This window comes from Heteronotia binoei, chromosome 8, assembly GCF_032191835.1.
Source record: "Heteronotia binoei isolate CCM8104 ecotype False Entrance Well chromosome 8, APGP_CSIRO_Hbin_v1, whole genome shotgun sequence".
Classification (NCBI taxonomy): Eukaryota; Metazoa; Chordata; class Lepidosauria; order Squamata; family Gekkonidae; genus Heteronotia; species Heteronotia binoei.
The window spans coordinates 124,935,464-124,956,706 of NC_083230.1; the positions used below are offsets into that span (position 1 = coordinate 124,935,464).

Genomic DNA, 21,243 nt, shown 5'->3' on the forward strand with positions numbered 1-21,243 from the left:
GGAGAAGGAGGGGGAGAATGCTTATTGCCTCAGAGCAGTTTACAATCTCCTTTCCCTTCCTCTCTACACCCCAGATACCCTGTGAGGCAGGTGAGGCTGAGAGAGCCCTTTTCTCAGGCCGCTCTCTCCCTGCGAGAGAACTGCTGTGAGAACTGGAACCCACACTTCAGGTTCTGATTATTCAAAGACAGTTGCTGGAAATGGGAGGGGGGGGAAGGGGAGCCCTTTGCATGGGTTGAAGGGGCAAGGCAAGAGGAGCCCATCTCAGGAGTGAGTGCGGCAAGCAGGAGCCTCTCCTGGGATGGCGTGAGGATGGCAGCAAGGGGCGATGAGCCCAGTGAAGCGAAGGCGTGGAGCAGAGGGGCCCTTGCAGGTTGCTGAGCACCAGGAGCACAGCTCTTTCCGGGGTGGGGGGCAGCGATGGATTGCAGCAGCCCCATTCAGCTGGACACACCGCTGAAGGAGGAAGGTGAGGTCACCGAGCAGCTGCGTGTAGACAAGTGGGGAATCAAACCCAGTTCTCCCCGATGAGAATCCACCGCTCTCAACCATAGTTCCCTCTAAGCTGAGCTGGCGTGAGCTAGCTCACAGATGTTGAGCCTCCGGCTCACACCTTTTTGTCTTCGCTCAGGAAGGATGGCCCCAGAGCACACTCATTGATGCAGGAGCTCACCACTTTAAGGCCAGGAGCTCACAAAGTAGAATTTTTGCTCACAAGACCCTGCAGCTTAGAGGGAACGTTGCTCTCAACCGCTACACCAGATGGCAAAATCCACTTGTAAATGATCACTTAAAGTGCATTGAAGTGAATTGAAAGTGCATTGAAAGTGAATTGAAAGTGCATTGAAAGTGAATTGAAAGTGCATTGAAAGTGAATTGAAAGTGCATTGAAGTGAATTGAAAGTGCATTGAAGTGAATTGAAAGTGCATTGAAGTGAATTGAAGTGAATTGAAAGTGCATTGAAAGTGAATTGAAAGTGCATTGAAAGTGAATTGAAAGTGCATTGAAGTGAATTGAAAGTGAATTGAAAGTGCATTGAAAGTGAATTGAAAGTGCATTGAAGTGAATTGAAAGTGCATTGAAGTGAATTGAAGTGAATTGAAAGTGAATTGAAGTGAATTGAAAGTGCATTGAAAGTGAATTGAAAGTGCATTGAAGTGAATTGAAAGTGCATTGAAGTGAATTGAAAGTGCATTGAAAGTGAATTGAAAGTGCATTGAAAGTGAATTGAAAGTGCATTGAAGTGAATTGAAAGTGGATTGAAAGTGAATTGAAAGTGCATTGAAAGTGCATTGAAGTGAATTGAAAGTGCATTGAAAGTGAATTGAAAGTGCATTGAAGTGAATTGAAAGTGCATTGAAGTGAATTGAAAGTGCATTGAAGTGAATTGAAGTGAATTGAAAGTGCATTGAAAGTGAATTGAAAGTGCATTGAAAGTGAATTGAAAGTGCATTGAAAGTGAATTGAAAGTGCATTGAAGTGAATTGAAAGTGCATTGAAGTGAATTGAAAGTGCATTGAAAGTGAATTGAAAGTGCATTGAAAGTGAATTGAAAGTGCATTGAAAGTGCATTGAAGTGAATTGAAAGTGCATTGAAAGTGAATTGAAAGTGAATTGAAAGTGCATTGAAAGTGAATTGAAAGTGCATTGAAAGTGAATTGAAAGTGAATTGAAAGTGCATTGAAGTGAATTGAAAGTGCATTGAAAGTGAATTGAAAGTGAATTGAAAGTGCATTGAAAGTGAATTGAAAGTGCATTGAAGTGAATTGAAAGTGAATTGAAAGTGCATTGAAAGTGAATTGAAAGTGCATTGAAAGTGAATTGAAAGTGCATTGAAAGTGAATTGAAAGTGCATTGAAAGTGCATTGAAAGTGAATTGAAAGTGCATTGAAAGTGAATTGAAAGTGCATTGAAAGTGAATTGAAAGTGAATTGAAAGTGCATTGAAAGTGAATTGAAAGTGCATTGAAGTGAATTGAAAGTGCATTGAAAGTGAATTGAAAGTGCATTGAAGTGAATTGAAAGTGCATTGAAGTGAATTGAAAGTGCATTGAAGTGAATTGAAGTGAATTGAAAGTGCATTGAAAGTGAATTGAAAGTGCATTGAAAGTGAATTGAAAGTGCATTGAAGTGAATTGAAAGTGAATTGAAAGTGCATTGAAGTGAATTGAAAGTGCATTGAAGTGAATTGAAAGTGCATTGAAGTGAATTGAAAGTGCATTGAAAGTGCATTGAAAGTGAATTGAAAGTGCATTGAAAGTGAATTGAAAGTGCATTGAAGTGAATTGAAAGTGAATTGAAAGTGCATTGAAGTGAATTGAAAGTGCATTGAAAGTGAATTGAAAGTGCATTGAAAGTGAATTGAAAGTGCATTGAAGTGAATTGAAAGTGCATTGAAAGTGAATTGAAAGTGCATTGAAAGTGAATTGAAAGTGCATTGAAGTGCATTGAAGTGAATTGAAAGTGCATTGAAGTGAATTGAAAGTGCATTGAAGTGAATTGAAAGTGCATTGAAGTGAATTGAAGTGAATTGAAAGTGCATTGAAAGTGCATTGAAAGTGCATTGAAAGTGCATTGAAAGTGAATTGAAAGTGCATTGAAGTGAATTGAAAGTGAATTGAAAGTGCATTGAAAGTGAATTGAAAGTGCATTGAAAGTGAATTGAAAGTGCATTGAAGTGAATTGAAAGTGCATTGAAAGTGCATTGAAAGTGAATTGAAAGTGCATTGAAGTGAATTGAAAGTGCATTGAAAGTGAATTGAAAGTGCATTGAAAGTGCATTGAAAGTGCATTGAAAGTGAATTGAAAGTGCATTGAAAGTGCATTGAAAGTGAATTGAAAGTGCATTGAAAGTGAATTGAAAGTGCATTGAAGTGAATTGAAAGTGCATTGAAGTGAATTGAAAGTGCATTGAAAGTGCATTGAAAGTGCATTGAAAGTGCATTGAAAGTGAATTGAAAGTGCATTGAAAGTGAATTGAAAGTGAATTGAAAGTGCATTGAAAGTGAATTGAAAGTGCATTGAAAGTGAATTGAAAGTGAATTGAAAGTGAATTGAAAGTGAATTGAAAGTGCATTGAAGTGAATTGAAAGTGCATTGAAGTGAATTGAAAGTGAATTGAAAGTGCATTGAAGTGAATTGAAAGTGCATTGAAAGTGAATTGAAAGTGCATTGAAGTGAATTGAAAGTGCATTGAAGTGAATTGAAAGTGCATTGAAGTGAATTGAAAGTGCATTGAAGTGAATTGAAAGTGCATTGAAAGTGAATTGAAAGTGCATTGAAGTGAATTGAAAGTGCATTGAAAGTGAATTGAAAGTGAATTGAAAGTGCATTGAAAGTGAATTGAAAGTGCATTGAAAGTGAATTGAAAGTGCATTGAAAGTGAATTGAAAGTGAATTGAAAGTGCATTGAAAGTGAATTGAAAGTGCATTGAAAGTGCATTGAAGTGAATTGAAAGTGCATTGAAAGTGAATTGAAAGTGCATTGAAAGTGCATTGAAAGTGAATTGAAAGTGCATTGAAAGTGAATTGAAAGTGAATTGAAAGTGCATTGAAAGTGAATTGAAAGTGCATTGAAGTGAATTGAAAGTGCATTGAAAGTGAATTGAAAGTGCATTGAAAGTGAATTGAAAGTGAATTGAAAGTGCATTGAAAGTGAATTGAAAGTGCATTGAAAGTGAATTGAAAGTGCATTGAAAGTGCATTGAAGTGAATTGAAAGTGCATTGAAAGTGAATTGAAAGTGAATTGAAAGTGCATTGAAAGTGAATTGAAAGTGCATTGAAAGTGAATTGAAAGTGCATTGAAAGTGAATTGAAAGTGCATTGAAAGTGCATTGAAGTGAATTGAAAGTGAATTGAAAGTGCATTGAAAGTGAATTGAAAGTGCATTGAAAGTGAATTGAAAGTGAATTGAAAGTGCATTGAAAGTGAATTGAAAGTGCATTGAAAGTGCATTGAAGGGAATTGAAAGTGAATTGAAAGTGCATTGAAAGTGAATTGAAAGTGCATTGAAAGTGAATTGAAAGTGAATTGAAAGTGCATTGAAAGTGAATTGAAAGTGCATTGAAGTGAATTGAAAGTGAATTGAAAGTGCATTGAAGTGAATTGAAAGTGAATTGAAAGTGCATTGAAGTGAATTGAAAGTGCATTGAAAGTGAATTGAAAGTGCATTGAAGTGAATTGAAAGTGCATTGAAAGTGAATTGAAAGTGCATTGAAGTGAATTGAAAGTGAATTGAAGTGAATTGAAAGTGCATTGAAAGTGAATTGAAAGTGCATTGAAGTGAATTGAAAGTGAATTGAAAGTGCATTGAAGTGAATTGAAAGTGAATTGAAAGTGCATTGAAGTGAATTGAAAGTGCATTGAAGTGAATTGAAAGTGCATTGAAGTGAATTGAAAGTGCATTGAAAGTGAATTGAAAGTGCATTGAAGTGAATTGAAAGTGCATTCTTCAGCTTACGTGAATTTTTCTCATGAATGGCATGGGCCCTTTCTGCATTTCCTTCAGCCAGTTTGGTGTAGTGCAGGGATGGGGAACAGTGGCTCTCCAGATGTTTTTTGCCTATAACTCCCATCAGCCCCAGCCAGCATGCCCAGTGGCTGGTGCTGATGGGAGTTGAAGGCAAAAAACATCTGGAGAGCCACTGTTCCCCACCCCTGGTGTAGTGGTTAAGTGCATGGACTCTTATCTGGGAGAACCGGGTTTGATTCCCCCCTCCTCCACTTGCACCTGCTGGAATGGCCTTGGGTCAGCCAGAGCTCTCTTATCTGGGAGAACCGGGTTGGATTCCCCACTCCTCCACTTGCAGCTGCTGGAATGGCCTTGGGTCAGCCATAGCTCTCTTATCTGGAAGTACTGGGTTTGATTCCCTCCTCCTCCACTTGCACCTGCTGGAATGGCCTTGGGTCAGCCAGAGCTCTCTTATCTGGGAGAACCGGGTTGGATTCCCCACTCCTCCACTTGCAGCTGCTGGAATAGCCTTGGGTCAGCCATAGCTCTCTTATCTGGGAGAACCGGGTTTGATTCCCTCCTCCTCCACTTGCACCTGCTGGAATGGCCTTGGGTCAGCCAGAGCTCTCTTATCTGGGAGAACCGGGTTTGATTCCCCACTCCTCCGCTTACAGCTGCTGGAATGGCCTTGGGTCAGCCAGAGCTCTCTTATCTGGGAGAACTGGGTTTGATTCCCTCACTCCTCCACTTGCACCTGCTGGAATGGCCTTGGGTCAGCCAGAACTCTCTTATCTGGGAGAACCGGGTTTGATTCCTCACTCCTCCACTTGCACCTGCTGGAATGGCCTTGGGTCAGCCAGAACTCTCTTATCTGGGAGAACTGGGTTTGATTCCTCACTCCTCCACTTGCACCTGCTGGAATGGCCTTGGGTCAGCCAGAACTCTCTTATCTGGGAGAACTGGGTTTGATTCCTCACTCCTCCACTTGCACCTGCTGGAATGGTCTTGGGTCAGCCATAGCTCTCTTATCTGGGAGAACTGGGTTTGATTCCCCACTCCTCCACTTGCACCTGCTGGAAAGGCCTTGGGTCAGCCATAGCTCTCTTATGTGGGAGAACCGGGTTGGATTCCCCACTCCTCCACTTGCACCTGCTGGAAAGGCCTTGGGTCAGCCATAGCTCTCTTATCTGGGAGAACCGGGTTTGATTCCCCACTCCTCCACTTGCCGCTGCTGGAATGGCCTTGGGTCAGCCATAGCTCTCTTATCTGGGAGAACCGGGTTTGATTCCCCCCTCCTCCACTTGCACCTGCTGGAATGGCCTTGGGTCAGCCAGAGCTCTCTTATCTGGGAGAACCGGGTTGGATTCCCCACTCCTCCACTTGCAGCTGCTGGAATAGCCTTGGGTCAGCCATAGCTCTCTTATCTGGGAGAACCGGGTTTGATTCCCTCCTCCTCCACTTGCACCTGCTGGAATGGCCTTGGGTCAGCCAGAGCTCTCTTATCTGGGAGAACCGGGTTTGATTCCCCACTCCTCCGCTTACAGCTGCTGGAATGGCCTTGGGTCAGCCAGAGCTCTCTTATCTGGGAGAACTGGGTTTGATTCCCTCACTCCTCCACTTGCACCTGCTGGAATGGCCTTGGGTCAGCCAGAACTCTCTTATCTGGGAGAACCGGGTTTGATTCCTCACTCCTCCACTTGCACCTGCTGGAATGGCCTTGGGTCAGCCAGAACTCTCTTATCTGGGAGAACTGGGTTTGATTCCTCACTCCTCCACTTGCACCTGCTGGAATGGCCTTGGGTCAGCCAGAACTCTCTTATCTGGGAGAACTGGGTTTGATTCCTCACTCCTCCACTTGCACCTGCTGGAATGGTCTTGGGTCAGCCATAGCTCTCTTATCTGGGAGAACTGGGTTTGATTCCCCACTCCTCCACTTGCACCTGCTGGAAAGGCCTTGGGTCAGCCATAGCTCTCTTATGTGGGAGAACCGGGTTGGATTCCCCACTCCTCCACTTGCACCTGCTGGAAAGGCCTTGGGTCAGCCATAGCTCTCTTATCTGGGAGAACCGGGTTTGATTCCCCACTCCTCCACTTGCCGCTGCTGGAATGGCCTTGGGTCAGCCAGAGGTCTCTTATCTGGGAGAACCGGGTTTGATTCCCCACTCCTCCACTTGCACCTGCTGGAATGGCCTTGGGTCAGCCAGAGCTCTCTTATCTGGGAGAACTGGGTTTGATTCCCCCCTCCTCCACTTGCAGTTGCTGGAATGGCCTTGGGTCAGCCAGAGCTCTGTTATCTGGGAGAACCGGGTTTGATTCCCCCCTCCTCCACTTGCAGCTGCTGGAATGGCCTAGGGTCAGCCAGAGCTCTCTTATCTGGGAGAACCGGGTTTGATTCCCCCCTCCTCCTCTTGCAGCTGCTGGAATGGCCTTGGGTCAGCCAGAGCTCTCTTATCTGGGAGAACCGGGTTTGATTCCCCCCTCCTCCTCTTGCAGCTGCTGGAATGGCCTTGGGTCAGCCGTAGCTCTGTCAGAGGTTGTCCTTGAAAGGGCAGCTCACAGGGTGTCTGTTGTGGGGGGAGAAGATAAAAGAGATTATAAGCTGCTCTGAGTCTCTGAATCAGAGAGAAGGGCGGGGTATAAATCTGCAATTCTTTTTATTCTTCTTCTTTCATTATCTGGCTGTTTTTCTGTTTCAGAAACGGGCCCTGCTAAGAGTCAGCTCCTAGAAAGCTCGGTTCTCACTTATCGCTTGGGAAATTTGCTCCCAGACACCCTGTACAGCATCAGAATCCGTGCGGTGTTTGGAGGCTCAGAAGGCTCAGAAATAATTCTTACGCACAGGACTGGTGAGTGCTGTTGCAAGGCCCTCTCTGTTCTATCCCTGCAAGATGCTTCAGGGTTTGACATCTGATATAGAAAACCACTAAGAGACATTTCTTTTATAGATATAGAGTTAATACATTCAATTTCAACATAATATTCTATCGCAAGCCAGTGTATATAATCACAGGATCGACCTTTTTCTCTTGCAGCCCTCTAAACAATTAAAGTCCGTAACACAGTCAGTTCATGTGCAAAAATCTTGTCCAAAGGTGGGATCAGGAAATCTTTACAGCCTTCATACAGACGCCCCTTCTAGATCATTCAAGACATTTCAATTCTGTTCTCCTTCAGTTGTCAGGTTGTTAGATGGAACCCGATTCCAATGACTTTTCATACAGACACAAAGTTCACAGCTTGCAACAATGAATCAGTCTCCTGGCTCCACCCTCAAAGTCTCCTGGCTCCACCCCCGAAGTCCCCAGATACTTCTTGAATTGGACTTGGCAACCCTATTCCCAACCCAGATCTGGCAACTCCTACGTATGAGCTCTTTCCCTTCTGCAGAACAGCTGCCTTCTGCTCTTCTCTCTGCTCAGGAGAGCCAGTTTGGTGTAGTGGTTAAGTGTGCCGACTCTTATCTGGGAGAACCGGGTTTGATTCCCCACTCCTCCACTTGCACCTGCTGGAATGGTCTTGGGTCTGCCATAGCTCTGGCAGAGGTTGTCCTTGAAAGGGCAGCTGCTGTGAGAGCCCTCTCCAGCCCCACCCACCTCACAGGGTGTCTGTTGTGGGGGAGGAAGGTAAAGGAGATTGTGAGCCGCTCTGAGACTCTTCGGAGTGGAGGGTGGGATATAAATCCAATATCTTCATCTACCTCAGAGGGTGTCTGTTGTGGGAGAGGAAGGTAAAGGAGATTGTGAGCTGCTCTGAGACTCTTCGGAGTGGAGGACAGGATATAAATCCAATATCATCATCTTCTTCTTCTTCTTCTTCTTCTTCTTCTTCTTCTTCTTCTTCTTCTTCTTCTTCTTCTTCTTCCCTTGTGTTTGTTGCAGAGGAGAATCCGTCTGTTCCTCTTCTGTCTGTGACTGCAACGCCCATCTCTACGAGCTCAAGTCCGTTCCATCGCCCGACAGCCATCTCTCCTGTGTCAAAGGTCACCTCTGCAGACACAGCTAGGATCACGAAGACCTTGGCTCCCACTGCTACGACTTCTGGACCAAGTAAGGATTCTGGTGTGCAAGACTGAACATATGAAGCTGCCTTCTATTGAATCGGACCCTCGGTCCATCAAAGTCAGTCTTGTCTACTCAGACTGGCAGCGGCTCTCCAGGGTCTCAAGCTGAGGTTTTTCATGCCTACTTGCCTGAACCCTTTTTAGTTGGAGATGCCGGGGATTGAACCTGGGACCTTCTGCTTCCCAAGCAGATGCTCTACCACTGAGCCACCCTCTCTCCCCTGACCGGCAGCGGCTCTCCAGGCTCTCAAGCTGAGGTTTTCCACACCTACTTGCCTGGACCCTTTTTAGTTGGAGATGCTGGGGATTGAACCTGGGACCTTCTGCTTACCAAGCAGGTGCTCTACCACTGAGCCACCGTCCCTCCCCTGACCGGCAGTAGCTCTCCAGGGTCTCAAGCTGAGGTTTTTCATGCCTGTTTGCCTGGACCCTTTTGAGTTGGAGATGCCAGGGACTGAACCTGGGACCTTCTGCTTACCCAGCAGATGCTCTACCAATGAGCTATAGCCCACTTCATGGTTCTCCAGGGCCTCAGGGTGAGGTCTTTCCCATCACCTCCTGCCTGGTCCTTTTCCCTGGAGATGCCAGGGACTGAATCTGGGACCTTCTGCTTACCTAGCAGATGCTCTACCACTGAGCCACCATCCCTCCCCAGGTTTCATTCTGGTTATTATGAGATTAAAGCAAGTTCATGGAGAATAGCCATGGTGACTAAATGGAACACATGGAGCTGACATACTGAATCAGACCCTTGGTCTATCAAAGTCAGTATTATCTACTCAGACTGGCAGCGGCCCTCCAGGGTCTCAGGCTGAAGTTTTTCATGCCTACTTGCCTGGACCCTTTTTTAGTGGAGATGCTGGGGATTGAACCTGAGACCTTCTGCTTATCAAGCAGAGGCTCTGCCACTGAGCCACTGTCCCTTCCATTCTGCCATTCTTATGATTTAATTTTAGCAAAAGTGTCTCTGGCAATTCATTTGAAACAGCCCCCAATAAAAATAGCACCATTCATAGTTGTGTTATTCTTCAAAGCCCAACCAAACAAATAAGAACACTTCAAGGGGTTGTTAAGCCAAATCAAAACTAGGACATTGGATGCTGATGAGCAAGTAATTTGGAAAGCTTGATGGATTCGCAGTGAAGAAGATCTTTTTAAAGGAGATGAATTCTGTAGCTCTAGAGCCAAAACCTAAAAGCTCTCAAATTGCATGGTCTTACCATTGCTTTTTTCTCGCTTAGAGATTTTGGTGCCTTGTGTTTTGTTAGCTCATGCGCTGGCCAGCCAATGGAGAAAACAGAGGCTTTGCTCTGTAGCTCCTGTGCGATTGAGCAAGCCTGGCAAAGCAAGCTGTGATGCAGAAGGAAGTAAGAGAGAAGGAAGCAGATGTCATCCAGTTGCTCGGGGGCCTGATAGGAGCCCTCCGGGGGCCTGATTTGGCCTTTGGGCTGCACGTTTGACGCTGCTGGTCACTAAGATGCTACTGGGCTCCAATCCAGCTGTTCTACCAACACAGCTGCCCTCTGAAACTGTCCTGAATATTTCAGTTTGGCGTTGTCAATGTGAGCCTGTCTCTGTTGTTATTGTTCCTGATTTGTTTGTGCATTTTGTGCCATTTCTATACAATATGTTGTTGAAGGCTTTCATGGCCGAAGTCCGTTGGTTGCTGTAGATTTTCTGGGCTGTGTGGCCGTGGTCTTGGCATTGTGAGACCTGACGTTTCGCCAGCGACTGACTGAAAATGACTAAAAATGAATAGAGCATGGCTTCCAGTCCAGAAAAACACAAAATGCCCTACAGCTTACAACAGCACGACAGATAAGATTAGAATTTCAACAGCCAATCCATATGCAAAAGAACCCCCTCAGGAAAGCTCCTTCATTACATAAGAACATAAGAGAAGCCATGTTGGATCAGGCCAACGGCCCATCAAGTCCAACACTCTGTGTCACACCGTGGCAAAAAATTTCATATATACACACACACTGTGGCTAATAGCCACTGATGGACCTGTGTTCCATATTTTTATCTAAACCCCTCTTGAAGGTGGCTATGCTTGTGGCCGCCACCACCTCCTGTGGTAGTGATGCACAGATGACCACTCGAAGATCATCAGTTACAGGTAAGAAACCTGTCCTTCCTTTTATCCGTTTTAACCCGACTGCTCAGCAATTTCATCAAATGCCCACGAGTTCTTGTATTGTGAGAAAGGGAGAAAAGTACTTCTTTCTCTACTTTCTCCATCCCATGCATTATCTTGTAAACCTCTATCATATCACATTAGCATATCACAGTCCAGGAAGCTCCCACAAGATAATGACTCAGCCCTACCCCACTGGCCTGAGCAGATATAAATTACCTGCCTGCCATCTTCTTCTCACCTTGACCCAGAGAGAACTCCAGTTTTCTGGGTTACACCTCTGAGGATGTCAGTCACAGTTGCTGGTGAAACGTCAGGTCTCACAATGCCAAGTCCACGGCCACACAGCCTGAAAAAACCTACAACAATCATATCTACACACATGATATTCCATTTATAGGTAAACAATGCAAAAAAGAACATTGATTTATTTTAAAGGGGGAATTGGCTTGAGGCAAATGTCATGGGGCACAACATTCTTGCAAATTTGATCTGCCTAAGGGAAACACAAAATTGAAACGGCGATTTTCCGCGTCGACCCAGTTGGGACGAAGAATTCAGTTGCATCTCTGTTCCCTTCTTCTGCCTTTCGCAGTCTGCAGCAAGTTCAGAGCAGACATTGTCTTCCTGGTGGACGAATCTTCGAGCATTGGCCCGAGCAATTTTATCAAACTGAAGGACTTCCTCTTCCGTATTGTATCTTATTTCCCAAAAATTGGGCCTGAAGGCACACAGGTAAGGAGGAAAAGGTGCATGTTGGCATGGTCTGTTCATAGAGGCTTCTTCTGGGATACTTTCCTTGCACTGAGGTCAAAGCCATCCTGAAAAAACACCATTCGCCTGCTTTTCTTGGCCTTCAGGTCCTAGAAAGGGCCTATTGTCACAGGCATGTTTGAGGAGAAAAAGTTGTCACTTGCATTCTTTCTACCTACCATAAAGCTAAGCAGCATCCAGGGCTATTTTGTTGTCACAGTTCACATTCGGCGGTCTGGAGATATGAACATATGAAGCTGCCTTATACTGAATCAGACCCCTGGTCCATCAAAGTCAGTATTGTCTACTCAGACTGGCAGCGGCTCTCCAGGGTCTCAAGCGGAGGTTTTTCACACCTATTTGCCTGGATCCTTTTGAGTTGGAGATGCTGGGGATTGAACCCGGGACCTTCTACTTCCCAAGCAGATGCTCTACCACTGAGCCACCATCCCTCATTCCTACAATTTACTCCATCCAGTTCCATATTCAGTTGAATACCAGATGGAATAATTCAGTCTTCCAGGCCCTACGGAACTGAGAGAGGTCCTGCAATGCCCTAATGTCATCAGGGAGTTTGTTGCACCAATAGGCCGCAGCTATGCAGGGCTGGCCCTAGGGCCCAGAGCGCCCTAGGCAGGCCTGCACCCCTGCCACCCCCACAGGGAGTAGGGCAGGGAGGGCACCCGGGAGGGGAGGTGAAGGTGTGCAGAAGGGAGGCGGAGCAAAGCGAGCAGCTGCACAGCGGCTGGCTGGCTCCACTTCACCTGCTTTCCGATTGGAAGGGGGGCAAAGCGAAGCCAGCGGGCTGGCACGCAAGTGATGGCTTCACTCCGCCTCTCTTCCAATCAGAAGAGAGAACAGGAGAACAGAAGAGAAGCCATGTTGGATCAGGCCAATGGCCCATCCAGTCCAACTCTCTCTGTCACATAAGAACAGAAGAGAAGCCATGTTGGATCAGGTCAATGGCCCACCCAGTCCAACACTCTGTGTCACAGAAGAACATAAGAGAAGCCATGTTAGATCAGGCCAGTGGCTCATCCAGTCCAACTCTCTGTGTCACATAAGAACATAAGAGAAGCCATGTTGGATCAGGCCAATGGCCCATCCAGTCCAACACTCTGTGTCACATAAGAACATAAGAGAAGCCATGTTGGATCAGGCCAGTGGCCCATCCAGTCCAACACTCTGTGTCACAGAAGAACATAAGAGAAGCCATGTTAGATCAGGCCAGTGGCTCATCCAGTCCAACTCTCTGTGTCACATAAGAACATAAGAGAAGCCATGTTGGATCAGGCCAGTGGCCCATCCAGTCCAACACTCTGTGTCACATAAGAACATAAGAGAAGCCATGTTGGATCAGGCCAGTGGCCCATCCAGTCCAACACTCTGTGTCACAGAAGAATATAAGAGAAGCCAAGAGAGTTTTAATAATGTTTTAATTGTTATACTGTTCAAAGATTTCATTACTCATTGTTCTGTATTGTAAATGCTTTTATTGTTGTGAACCGCCCTGAGCCTGCTTCAGCGGGGAGGGCAGAATATAAATCCAATAAAATAAAATAAATAAATAAATTTGCCTCAGGCATCGGGGGGGGGGGTGAGCACCCGATCTGGCGCACCTCGGCCCAGCGCCCTAGGCAAATGCCTAATTAGGAAACAGTGGCTCTCCAGATGTTTTTTGCCTACAACTCCCATGAGCCCCAGCCAGCATGGCCAATGGCTGGGGCTGATGGGAGTTGTAGGCAAAAAACTTCTGGAGAGCCACTGTTCCCCACCCCTGGCCTAGTGGAAGGGCCAGCCCTGCAGCTACGAAGAAGGCCCTGGCTCTAGTTGTTTTCAGCCTGGCCCCCTTCGGACTGGGGATCATATGTATAAAAATTCATTTGTACCCTACGATTCTCCCCAACGGGAACTCAGTCATTCTCCTCTGTTTTATCACAATAACCCTGCGATTTAGGCTGAGAGCGTGTGAGTGGTTCAAGGGCACCCAGCGAGCATCCATGGCAGAGTAGAGATTCGAATTTGGGTCTCCCAGATCCTAGTCCAACATTTTGAACCACTAGACCACATTGCTATGTGAACTGACTGTACATCATAAGCACTTCTAGTTAACTGCTTCCAGGGAAAACGCATCAGCTGGAGAACTGGGGGTGGTTAACAGGGAACAGAGTTTCTTTCTTCATTCTATCACCTTGAATTCAGATTTCTCCCCATCTTTTTTCATGTGCCAGATTGCCGTCGCTCAGTACAGTGACGAGCCCCGAACGGAATTCCAGCTGAACCAGTACAGGGACCGGAATGGCGTTTTGAAAGCACTCAAAAATCTGCGCTACATGGGAGGGAACACCAAAACTGGTGGGTACTGACTATGGACCTCACTTTAGCTGCTTTAGTCCTTCCGTTGGTTGGAATTACAATCCCATCCGAAAGGCTCAGCATGAGCCACAGTTTTTTTAAAAAACTGAACATCTAATTTGAGCTTTGTTTACTCTTCTCCTAAAGGCTAAAGAGTTTGGAAATTCCAGGTTTGTTTGGGTTTTCTTGGTAGAAAAAGCCCAGCAGGAAATCATTTACATATTAGGCCACACCCCTGACACCAAACCAGCTGGAACTGCGTTCCTGTGCATTCCTGTAAAAAAAAAAAAAAAGCCCAGGGACCTTCCAAAATTCCAAGGGAAAACAAGCAAGCGGGAGATTAAAGCTTGCTTCTCCCCTTCTCTTAAAAGCAAAACGATGAAGAAAAAGATGAAGAAGATATTGAATTTATATCCCGCCCTACACTCTGAAGAGTCTCAGAGCGGCTCACAATCTCCTTTACCTTCCTCCCCCACAACAGACACCCTGTGAGGTGTGTGGGGCTGGAGAGGGCTCTCCCAGCAGCTGCCCTTTCAAGGACAACCTCTGCCAGAGCTATGGCTGACCCAAGGCCATGCTAGCAGGTGCAAGTGGAGGAGTGGGGAATCAAACCCGGTTCTCCCAGATAAGAGAGCTCTGGCTGACCCAAGGCCATTCCAGAAGGTGCATGTGGAGGAGTGGTGAATCAAACCCGGTTCTCCCAGATAAGAGAGCTCTGGCTGACCCAAGGCCATTCCAGCAGGTGCAAGGGGAGGAGTGGGGAATCAAACCCGGTTCTCTCAGATAAGAGAGCTCTGGCTGACCCAAGGCCATTCCAGCAGCTGCAAGTGAAGGAGTGGGGAATCAAACCCGGTTCTCCCAGATAAGAGAGCTCTGGCTGACCCAAGGCCATTCCAGCAGCTGCAAGGGGAGCAGTGGGGAATCAAACCCGGTTCTCCCAGATAAGAGAGCTCTGGCTGACCTAAGGCCATTCCAGCAGTTGCAAGTGGAGAAGTGGGGAATCAAACCCGGTTCTCCCAGATAAGAGAGCTCTGGCTGACCCAAGGGCATTCCAGCAGGTGCAAGTGGGGGAGTGTGGAATCAAACCTGGTTCTCTCAGATAAGAGTCCGCACACTTAACCACTACACCAAACTGGCTCTCCAGGTCTTCAGAATCTTACACCGTAGAAATATAAATATGAATGACTGTGCGGGCATGTATTGCGGTGATTAAATCAAGTGTGCCTTGAAATCCTGTAGGAACCCTCCTTTTGTGTTTCCTACCCTTGTTCTCTAGGTCGTGGCATCAGCTACGTGCTAAAGGAGATATTCCAAGCCTCCAAAGGAATGCGGCCAACCGTTCCTCGCACCCTGGTTCTGCTAACCGATGGGCAGTCACAAGATGATGTGGTGCCCCCCGCCCAAGTAGCACATATTATAGGTACGTGCACAGAGATCATAAGAACATAAGAGAAGCCATGTTAGATCAGGCCAATGGCCCATCCAGTCCAACATTCTGTGTCACACAGCGGCCAAATATATATATATATATATATATATATATATACACACACACACACATACACACTGTGGCTAATAGCCACTGATGGACCTCTGCTCCATATTTTTATCTAACCCCCTCTTGAAGGTGGCCATGCTTGTGGCCGCCACCACCTCCTTTGGCAGTGAATTCCACATGTTAATCACCCTTTGGGTGAAGAAGTACTTCCTTTTATCCGTTTTAACCTGTCTGCTCAGCAATTTCATCGAATGCCCACGAGTTCTCGTATTGTGAGAAAGGGAGAAAAGTACTTCTTTCTCTACTTTCTCCATCCCATGCATTATCTTGTAAACCTCTATCATGTCACCCCTCAGTCGACGTTTCTCCAAGCTAAAGAGCCCTAAGCGTTTCAACCTTTCTTCATAAGGAAGGTGTTCCAGCCCTTTAATCATTCTAGTTGCCCTTTTCTGAACTTTCTCCAATGCTATAATATCCTTTTTGAGGTGCGGCGACCAGAACTGCACACAGTACTCCAAATGAGATCGCACCATCGATTTATACAGGGGCATTATGATACTGGCTGATTTGTTTTCAATTCCCTTCCTAATAATTTCCAGCATGGCGTTGGCCTTTTTTATTGCAAACGCACACTGCCTTGACATTTTCAGTGAATTATCTACCACGACCCCAAGATCTCTCTCTTGGTCAGTCTCTGCCAGTTCACACCCCATCAACTTGTATTTGTAGCTGGGATTCTTGGCCCCAATGTGCATTACTTTGCACTTGGCCACATTGAACCGCATCTGCCACGTTGACGCCCACTCACCCAGCCTCAACAGATCCCTTTGGAGTTCCTCACAATCCTCTCTGGTTCTCACCACCCTGAACAATTTAGTGTCATCCGCAAATTTGGCCACTTCACTGCTCACTCCCAACTCTAAATCATTTATGAACAAGTTAAAGAGCATGGGACCCAGTACCGAGCCCTGCGGCACCCCACTGCTTACCGTCCTCCACTGCGAAGACTGCCCATTTATACTCACTCTCTGCTTCCTATTACTCAGCCAGTTTTTGATCCACAAGAGGACCTGTCCTTTTACTCCATGACTCTCAAGCTTTCTAAGGAGCCTTTGATGAGGAACTTTATCAAAAGCTTTCTGGAAGTCAAGGTAAACAACATCTATCGGGTCTCCTTTGTCCACAAGTTTGTTTACCCCCTCAAAGAAATGTAACAGGTTAGTGAGGCAAGATCTTCCCTTACAGAACCCATGCTGAGTCTTCCTCAATAACCTGTGTTCATCAATGTGCCTACTCATTCTGTCCTTGATAATGGTTTCTACCAACTTTCCCGGTATTGAAGTCAGACTGACTGGCCTGTAATTTCCTGGATCTCCTCTGGAACCCTTTTTAAAGATGGGGGTGACATTTGCTACCTTCCAGTCCTCAGGAACAGAGGCAGATTTCAATGAAAGATTACAGATTTTTGCTAGAAGATCCACAAGTTCAACTTTGAGTTCTTTCAGAACTCTCGGATGTATGCCATCCGGACCCGGTGACTTATTAGTTTTTAATTTGTCTATCAGCTGTAGGACCTCCTCTTTTGTCAACTCAATCTGACTCAGGTCTTTCAACACCCCTTCCAATATTAGTGGTTCTGGGGCGGGCAAACACTTCTTAGGGGAGGGATGGTGGCTCAGTGGTAGAGCATCTGCTTGGTAAGCAGAAGGTCCCAGGTTCAATCCCCGGCATCTCCAACTAAAAAGGGTCCAGGCAAATAGGCATGAAAAACCTCAGCCTGAGGTCCTGGAGAGCCGCTGCCAGTCTGAGTAGACAATACTGACTTTGATGGACCGAGGGTCTGATTCAGTATAAGGCAGCTTCATACGTTCATACGTTCATATACGTTCATCTTCCACGGTGAAGACGGAGGCAAAAAATGCATTCAGCTTCTCAGCCATTTCCCCATCCTCCTTCAGTAATCCTTTTACCCCATGGTCATCCAAGGGCCCCACTGCTTCCCTGGCTGGTTTCCTACTTCTAATATATTTGAAGAAATTTTTATTGTTGGTCTTTATGTTTTTTGCAATATGCTCCTCATAGTCCCTTTTTGCCTGCCTGATCACAGTCTTGCATTTGATTTGCCACTGCCTGTGTTCCCTTTTATTAATCTCACTTGGACTGGTTTTCCACCGCTTAAAGGAGTCCTTCTTACCTTTTACAGCTTCCATTACTTTGTTTGTTAACCATGCTGGCCTCTTCTTATACCTGTTTGTGCCTTTCCTAACTTGTGGTATGTATTTTATCTGAGCTTCTAGGATTATAGTTTTAAATAGTCTCCAAGCTTCCCCAAGGGTTTTGACCGTATTTACCTTTCCTTTCAGTTTCCTCCTCACATGCCTCCTCATCTCAGAGAATTTACCCCTTTTAAAGTTAAATGTGGTTGTGGCGGTCTTTTTGGGCAACTCCCTATTTATACAAACGGTGAAATCAATAACATTATGGTCACTGTTCCCAAGCGGCGCAATCACTTTTACGTCTCTCACTAAGTCTTGGGCATTACTTAGGACCAGATCCAGGATCGCCCCACCTCTGGTAGGTTCTGAGACCATCTGCTCCATAGCACAGTCATTGAGAGCATCAAGAAACTCAATCTCTTTCTCTCGACCAGAACACATATTGACCCAATCAATCTGCGGGTAGTTAAAATCACCTATTACGACACAGTTTTTACGTTTAGCCGCTATCTTTAATCCTTCCATCATATTATAATCGTCCTCTCTCTTTTGATTTGGTGGGCGATAACAAACTCCCATAGTTAAATTTCCTTTTGGGCCCTCTATTTCAACCCAAAGCATTTCTAAAAGGGAATCTAATTCTCTGACCTCAGTCTTACTGGACCGTATATCCTCTCTGACATACAGAGCCACCCCACCTCCAACCCTTCCCTCCCTATCCTTCCGATATAACTTATATCCAGGAATCACCGTGTCCCACTGATTCTCCTCATTCCACCAAGTTTCTGAAATTCCCACAATGTCTATGTTTTCTCCCAACACTAAACATTCCAATTCACCAATTTTACTTCGGACACTTCTAGCATTTGCATACAAACATTTATAATTTCCCAGGCAAGCTAGGCCCGCCACCTCTGTCCTGCCGCCTCGAGACTCTGGCAGACAGTCCATACTGTTTGTCACCATCACAGTGGACAACTCTGATCCGTTACTCGGTAGAAAAATAGAAGCCAACCCTTCATCTCTTTGAGATGAGTCCTCCCGAACCAGAGACATTCCATCTCCTGTCGGCTTTCCCCCAAGATTTAGTTTAAAAACTGCTCTGCCACCTTTTTGATTTTAAGCGCCAGCAGCCTGGTTCCATCCGGAGACAAGTGGAGACCGTCTCTTTTGTACAGCTCCCGCTTGTTCCAGAAAGCATCCCAGTGCCTAACAAACTTAAACCCTTCCTCCTTACACCATCGTCTCATCCACACATTGAGACTTCTAATTTGCGCCTGTCTCTCCTGCCCTGCACGTGGAACAGGTAGCACTTCCGAGAAGGCCACCTTGGAAATCCTGGCCTTAAGTCTCCCACCTAGCAGCCTAAATTTTTCCTCCAGGACCTCACGACTGCATTTCCCCACATCGTTGGTGCCAACATGCACCACGACCACAGGCTCCTCCCCAGCACTGTCTATCAGCCTATCTACTACACGCGTAATGTCCGCTACCTTCGCACCAGGCAGGCAAGTCACCATACGGTCAATACGCGGTTTTGCCACCCAGCTGTCTACTTGCCTAAGGATCGAATCACCAACTACCAAGACCCCCCCTCTCCCCCTGCCCAGGGATGGTTCCTTGGCGCGAAAGGATACCCGCTCACCAACCGAAGAAGAGGTCCCTTCTGAGGGCGCATTCCCCTTATCCTCAGCAAGGTGCCCTGTTCCCTCTAGACCCTCATGCTCTCTGGCAGCAACGGGGCTGCCACATTCAGAGCGGGGCTCATCTAATACGCCCCCAAGAGTCTTCCCCAATTGCCTAACTGACCGTCTCTGCTTCTCCAGGGCAGTCACCTCGGCCTCAAGGGTACGAACTCGTTCCCTGAGGACCAGGAGCTCCTTGCATCGAGCACACACCCAAGACTTCTGTCCTGTGGGCAGATAGTCATACATGTGACACTCAGTGCAAAACACTGGAAAGCCCCCACCCCCCTGCTGGCATTCTACCTTCATGATATATATATATATTAAATATACAGTCCTCTTTAAATGCTGTTGTTTACGTGGCTCCCCTTCAAGAAGGTCAACTTACCTTATTGGGAGAACAAGGAAATCAGGGATCTGGGTTCCCGGTCCTTAGGAAGCCCCCAGGCAAAGAGCCACAGGCCAAGAGCCCTTTAGCTCTTGCCCTTCGGCTCGCGCCTTTTGAGACTTTTGGGCTCCGTGCAAACATGTTTAGCGCTAGCTGGTGTGAGATTCTTTCCACATATGTTGATAGTTGTGAAAAGTGTTGTCAAGGTGCAGCCAACTTATGCTGGTGACCAATGTTCCTTCTAACCTGCAGAGTCTTGTGAGCAAAAATCTATCCATCTATCCATCCACAAGTCTGGGTGGAATTATTTATTTTGTTTCTGGCAGGGGTGGAATTCTAGAAGAAGAAGATATTGGATTTATATCCTGCCCTCCACTCCGAAGAAGAGTGGCTCACAATCTCCTTTACCTTCCTGCCGCCCACAACAGACACCCTGTGAGGTAGATGAAGATATTGGATTTATATCCCGCCCTCCACTCCGAAGAGTCTCAGAGCGGCTCACAATCTCCTTTACCTTCCTCCCCCCACAACAGACACCCTGTGAGGTAGATGAAGGTATTGGATTTATATCCCGCCCTCCACTCCGAAGAGTCTCAGAGCAGCTCACAATCTCCTTTACCTCCCCCCCCACAACAGACACCCTGTGAGGTAGAGGAAGATGTTGGATTTATATCCCGCCCTTACTCCAAAGAGTCTCAGAGCGGCTCACAATCTCCTTTACCTTCCCCCCCCCCCCACAAAAGACACCCTGTGAGGTAGATGAAGATGTTGGATTTATATCCCGCCCTCCACTCCAAAGAGTCTCAGAGCGGCTCACAATCTCCTTTACCTTCCCCCCCCCACAACAGACACCCTGTGAGGTAGATGAAGATATTGGATTTATATCCCACCCTCCACTCCGAAGAGTCTCAGAGCGGCTCACAATCTCCTTTCCCTTCCTCCCCCACAACAGACACCCTGTGAGGTAGATGAAGATGTTGGATTTATACCCCACCCTCCACTCCAAAGAGTCTCAGAGCGGCTCACAATCTCCTTTACCTCCCCCCCCCCCACACACAACAGACACCCTGTGAGGTAGATGAAGATATTGGATTTATATCCCGCTCTCCACTCCAAAAAGTCTCAGAGCGGCTGACAATCTCCTTTACCTTCCCCCGCCCCACAACAGACAACCTGTGAGGTAGATGAAGATGTTGGATTTATATCCCACCCTCCACTCCAAAGAGTCTCAGAGCGGCTCACAATCTCCTTTACCTTCCCCCGCCCCACAACAGACACCCTGTGAGGTAGATGAAGATGTTGGATTTATATCCCACCCTCCACTCCGAAGAGTCTCAGAGTGGCTCACAACCTCCTTTACCTTCCCCCGCCCCACAACAGACACCCTGTGAGGTAGATGAAGATTCCAGCAAGTGCAAGTGGAGGAGTAGGGAATCAAACCCGGTTCTCCCAGATAAGAGAGCTATGGCTGACCCAAGGCCATTCCAGCAGCTGCAAGTGGAGGAGTGGGGAATCAAACCCGGTTCTCCCAGATAAGAGAGCTATGGCTGACCCAAGGCCAGTCCAGCAGCTGCAAGTGGAGGAGTGGGGAATCAAACCCGGTTCTCCCAGATAAGAGAGCTCTGGCTGACCCAAGGCCATTCCAGCAGCTGCAAGTGGAGGAGTGGCAAATCAAACCCGGTTCTCCCAGATAAGAG

The 21,243-nt window shown here is 46.5% G+C and overlaps 1 protein-coding gene across 1 annotated transcript in view; it reads left to right on the forward strand.

The window, feature by feature from the left end:
• Positions 1 to 420: 420 nt before the first annotated feature.
• Positions 421 to 21,243, forward strand: part of LOC132575769 (collagen alpha-1(XIV) chain-like) — a 31,271-nt gene continuing 10,448 nt past the window's right edge. Inside the window, exons 1-6 of the mRNA XM_060244459.1 lie at positions 421 to 469; positions 7,148 to 7,297; positions 8,330 to 8,497; positions 11,247 to 11,386; positions 13,636 to 13,759; positions 15,036 to 15,179. Coding sequence (XP_060100442.1) covers positions 421 to 469; positions 7,148 to 7,297; positions 8,330 to 8,497; positions 11,247 to 11,386; positions 13,636 to 13,759; positions 15,036 to 15,179 — 775 coding nt within the window. The remainder of the gene's footprint in view (positions 470 to 7,147; positions 7,298 to 8,329; positions 8,498 to 11,246; positions 11,387 to 13,635; positions 13,760 to 15,035; positions 15,180 to 21,243) is intronic.